The 5,974-nt window shown below is 32.5% G+C and overlaps 1 protein-coding gene across 1 annotated transcript; it reads right to left on the bottom strand.

The window, feature by feature from the left end:
• Positions 1–4,726: 4,726 nt before the first annotated feature.
• On the bottom strand, positions 4,727–5,395 carry LOC127082564 (secreted RxLR effector protein 161-like). The gene has a single exon (XM_051022799.1). It carries the CDS (start codon positions 5,393–5,395, stop codon positions 4,727–4,729), a length of 669 nt encoding a protein of 222 aa, XP_050878756.1.
• Positions 5,396–5,974: the final 579 nt, after the last annotated feature.

Raw genomic sequence — 5,974 nt, 5'->3', positions numbered from 1 at the left:
TTGTTGCGAAGGGGAATGTGAATGGCTTCTTGTTGAATGGGGTGCGTGACGACATTCTCAACCAACCCCATGATTGTTGCAAAAAGGCACAATAATAAAATGAACAAGTATCCTTTTGTGAATTTTTACACAAAGAACTATATAGATGAGACAAAACAACTGAACTCCAACTATATGTTCCTATTTTATTTATGTTTCTTAACAATGACAAATACATAATATTTACCGTATGACTAGTAGTTTCAAGAAATCAAAAATTACCAAATAGAATCACAATATAACACAAAACTTTAAGTATTTTTTCATACTCAGACGAATCTTCGATTAATGTTATACTTGAATAGTATTTTTAAGGATATTTTAGATTAATACCTTAACCTCTATCTGTGTCTTCACGCAAAGGGGCATCCAATAATTCTTCGCATATTGCATTATCTTGGTTAACTCTACCATTAACAGCCTTACCTTAGATAGGTAGATCCAACAACATGTACACGTCCTCTAGTGTGACAGTGCATTCACCAAACGGAAGGTGAAATGTGTGTGTCTCGGGTCTCCATCTTTCTATAAAAGCAAGGATAAATTTGTAATTCGTTATTGAAGGTGAGTACAATAATCTCGCATATCGTTACACAATACAATTATACTCCATCGTACAGGAATGCATGGATAGCTAGGACTAAGGCGGTTGAACGAGTGTTCGGAAGTTAAGAGGATTCATGCAAAGAACTTCCACAATACTTCATGGCATTTAAGCATTATGCTCCAGGGATTGTTTCCATTTTAGAGACCTTGCCGACATATACCCCAGACGGATCTTGTGTTAGTGGAAATGACATATTCCACTGACTCTTTTGGGTGTATGAACCATGCATCAAAGGTTTTGCTTTGTGTAAATCTATTATACAAATTGATGGAACATGGTTGTACGAGAAATATAAAGGAACGCTACTCATGGCAGTGGCACAAGATGGAAACAACAATATTTTTCTAATCTCCTTTGCTTTGGTTGAAGGGGGGACTGCTGGTGGATGGAGTTTTTTCTTAAAAAATCTCTGATTACACGCTGCTCTTCAGCCTAACCTATGCTTGATTTTAGACAGACATTCATCAATTGAGAGTGCCTATGAAAACCTTGATAACGGCTGACAGGATCCTTCTTCAACACATGTATACTACATTAGGCACATCGCTCAAAATTTCATTCGGGAGATCAAAGACAAGACGCTGCGGAAAAAGGTTGTGAATGCATGGTATGCATTAACAAAACATTCCTTCAAACACTACCCGGAAGACATCAAATGACAAATACAAATGTAGTAAGGTGGATCAACAATATTCCATTGGAGAAGTGGATCAGGACATACGATAATGGTCAATGGTGGGGCCACATGACAATAAATCTCGTGGAATCAATGAACTCTGTCTTCAAAGGCATTCAAAACCCACCGACAACCGCTTTGGTGAGAGCAACCTATTTTAGGTTAAGGTCATTATTTGAGATCAAACGTTTAAAATGGAGTTCCCTGTTACAGTCAGGGTAGTTATTCAATGACACTTCAATGAAATTCATTAAGGAGGAAGTTGTCAAAGCTAACACACATGCGGTCACAATGTTGACCATCATAAATATTGCTTCAGTGTAGATTAGACAATGGATCACAATGAAGGGAGGTCAAGGGGATACTATCGTGTGAAACTAGATAGAGATTGATGCGACTACATAAAGTTTCAAGTCTTCCGTATGCCTTACTCCCAGGTCATAGTGACATGTTCAAAGACTCGGCATGACCATTCCAACTTACTATCTTTTGTTTACAAAGTCATAAACCTATGCAATTTTTATAACAATAGTATCCACACGGATAGTTTAGTAGCTGAATATATATATATATATATATATATATATATATATATATATATATATATATATATATATATATATATATATATATAGATAGATAGATACAAAAAGGTAGATTTAATTTGAAAGTCTCATAACTGTTCAAACATTCTCTACCATTTTTATTTCGTAAGATTTAGTTTAGTTATTGACTATTTAGAATAAATGCATAAAGATAATTTTGAAACAAAAACAATACATATAAGTTATGGTCAGTAGAAGAATAATGGTTTGAGAAATGATATTCTTACACCATTTTCATACATCAATACTTACACCACGCACAATTCATCGTATTTTTACGGTGAACGGTATTTTTTATTTTTTTTAAATAAAATAATAATATTTATAAAAAATATTTAAAAAAAGAAATATTTTTATAATATAAATATAAAGTTTGTTATTAACCAATTTTATTATTACATTAACCACACGTATATATATATATATGTTATTAACCATTTATTTTACTTATAATTTATTAACGAAATTTATTAATTTATTGATCAATAAATTACACAATATTAACCAAATTCTGACATTAAAAAATATCAAATATAATAATTCATCTATATTTTATAATTTAATGTCAGCACTCGGTTAATATTGTGTATTTTATTGATTAATAAATTAGTAACTTAGTTAATAAATTATAAGTAAAATAAGTTATTAATAAAATATATTTTTATAATTAATGCAATAATAAAATTGGTTAATAATAAACTTTATGTTAAGAAAATTATATTAAAAACAATAATTTGTTTTACATATATTATATTATTTAAAAAAAACACTAACAGTGTATGGCGTATGAATGAAGCGGAAGGTGTATGAATGGCGTATGAATGAAGCGCAAAAATATGGTGTAAAAATAGATTCCTTGTAATTGTTTTACAACCAAAAATGATGACAAACTAGATAGTGTAATGTACTGAGATCAATTCAATCAAACATCTTACAAAATACATATGTAAGTTTCATATCCCAAAAGCAATAATTGGATTATGTGGGAAGTGGGTGACATGCCATAACCTTTGAATTTCTATCATTACTGGATGTCTCAGTGGGAGCTAGGTCAAGCAATACATCAAAGGCCTGGAAAATCATAATCACAATTATTCATATTTTGTGAAGGTAGAACAAATATTGAAAATATCTACAAAGTTTTTTATTAGCAAGAATACTTAATTCAACATATCCATCATTGGGTTCAGAGACTTTTCAATCACCAACTTGCAAAATTCATTCAGAGAATTGACGAAACTCTTTTGAATTTGTGCCACTTTGTAACCTCATATTTTTTGTTAGAGTTAGAACCTTGAAATGATCTCAAATATATGAAACATTGAGTGTTGCATGAATAATATCAGACCGAGTACCCTTTGGGACAACTGGAAAAATCTATCTGAAATCACCAACAAAAATGACAGCCTTATCGTCAAATATTTCTTACATTCAACTCTGTCATCATTCATAATATCTTTTAAAGACTTATGCCTCAAAACAAAATTTAATTGCCATTGGAGCCTAGTCCCCAGATAATTAGTTTTGTTAGTTTCAGAAGTCCTGCAAGGTCTGATTTTTTCTCAATCTTACAAATGGAAGATTCCAAACAAAGAACAAGGATCTTGAATTTTGAATATGTTGTTCTACCGCCTGATAATAATAAACTTGAAATTCCGCTTGTTGCTACATTCAACATAATCTCACGTTTAGAATGCATTGCAGTCGATAACGTGTTCCACATGAAAGTCTTACCAGTACTGCCGTAACCATATAAAAAAACTTCTCCTTGAGGTTGTGTCGCAGCTTGCATAATTTCTGTAAAAATCCGAAGTTGTTCTTCTACATGAAAACAAATATTGTTAATATTCGTATATGCAGTGTGTAAGATATGATATATACATGTGGTGTTAATGTAGTAATGTATAGAGATGCATTAGTGTTAATGCATATATACATGTTGAAGTTGGCTAGTAATGAATGAACATGCTGAATGGTAAGTAATTTACCATAATTGGTTAATAAGTGATGCTGAGCAGGCCATAATTGATGCCGAGTCGAAAATAAAATACAACAATTTTATGAACGTGCATGAAATGATTGGAGTCAATAAGTGATGCTGAGCAGAAAATAATTTACAACAATTTGTCTCTTATCTTGAAAATAAAACACTCTTCATTTGCTAAATTGATATCAGTGTGTTACTGTATGAAGCAGTATCGGCCAATTTTTCGACAGGGTATGTTTGCGATACATTACTCTTATGAATTTGGATAAGGGGTATTCGCATGTTTATGTAATTCGATATTGTTACAAATCTTCCGATACTATAATTGTATATGTATCAGAACAATACTTCAAAATCGAAAATGTTTTCTAACAATTTTCAGTCGTAAGGCACTGCACGGTGAGTAATCATAATGCTCACATCTACAAAAAAAAATTGACATGGATTTAATTTGGTCTCTTGACTCAGTGTGTTACTTCTATTTTCAAACAAGTGGAAATTGCAAGGCACCGATAACACAGAAAAATGGTTCTATTCTGGATTTTTGATTAGAAACTCAAAGGATCAAGTTTATAGACTTAGTGACTACCTAAAAAATAGGAAACTACTTCACACACTAACAACATATCTTCAGTGTGTGCAAGACTTAGCAATACAACTTACTACTTAGAAAATAGGAAACTACCTCACACAGTAACAACATATCCTAAATGTGAGAGAAAATAGGAATTGAAAGCAACAAACAATTAATTAAAAAACAAACAATAGAAATAATTCTAAAAATCAAACTTATTTATTCAACAATTCCTTCCTTAAACTGTATGCTCCTTGCAACAGTTTATCTCATACTCATCAAGCATTCCTAGAGCACTTAACATAGGTTGGAATTCTTCAACTTTAAGTGGCTTTGTCATGATGTCTGCTAACTGATCTCTTGTATTGCAATAGTGCTCAATAACACCATCATTACATAAATTTCTCAAAAAATGAAACTGAACATCAATATATTTACTTCTTCCATGCAAAACTGGATTTTTGGATAATTTAATTGTTGAGACATTGTCACAAAACACCACAGTAGCTCCTTCTTGACAATGACTTAGATGTTCCAAAATTCTTCTCAGCCAAACACATTGACAAGCACATAACGCGGCTGCTATAAACTCTACTTCTTCTGTTGTGGATAAGCTAACAACCGGCTGCTTCTTCGACACCCAAGAAATAACACCTCCTCCCAGCAAGAAAGCATAGCCCGAAGTGTTCTTCCTGTCATCAAGGTCTCCTGCATAATCACTTTCGGTATAAGCAATTAATTCTTCATTTTCTCCAGCCTTATAGAAAATTCCCAGATTTTGGGTGCCTTGTAGATATCTCAAAATTCGCTTTGCTGCCAAGTAATGACTCTCATTTGGCTCTTCCATAAAGCAACTTATCAAACTTACAGAATATGCAATATCCGGTCTTGTAGCTGTGAGGTACATAAGACTTCCCACAAGTTGTTTAAATAGAGTCGTATCAACCTTCACTCCTTTGTCTTCTTTTAGTAACTTGCTTCATGGAACTATAGGACTCTTTACGGGATTACAATCAGACATCTTAAATTTGTTTAACATATCCTTAATATATTTCTTTTGCCCAACGAAGATACCATTGCAACCTTGCAAAACTTCAATGCCCAAAAAATATCTCATCTTGCCTAAGTCAGTCATTGCAAATTCTTTCATCATCATAGTTTTGAACTCTTGAAACATCGACATATCATTACCGGTATATATAAGATCATCTACATAAACATACACAATTAAAATTTCACCTTTCTCTTTCTTCTTCATAAATAAAGTGTGTTCATGTGGACATTTCAAAAAATCATTTGCTGCAAGATAAGATTCCAACTTGATGTACCAGGCTCTAGGAGTCTGCTTAAGGCCATACAAGACCTTCTTAAGCTTGTATACTTGATGCTCACATCCTCGAGATACATAACCTGGTGGCTACTCTAGGTAGACATTTTCGTTGATTGCTCCATGTAAAAAAGCTGATTTAATATCAAGTTGATGAAT

Source organism: Lathyrus oleraceus, chromosome 5, assembly GCF_024323335.1.
Source record: "Lathyrus oleraceus cultivar Zhongwan6 chromosome 5, CAAS_Psat_ZW6_1.0, whole genome shotgun sequence".
Taxonomy (NCBI): domain Eukaryota; kingdom Viridiplantae; phylum Streptophyta; class Magnoliopsida; order Fabales; family Fabaceae; genus Lathyrus; species Lathyrus oleraceus.
This window is presented reverse-complemented; position numbering and strand designations above follow the sequence as displayed.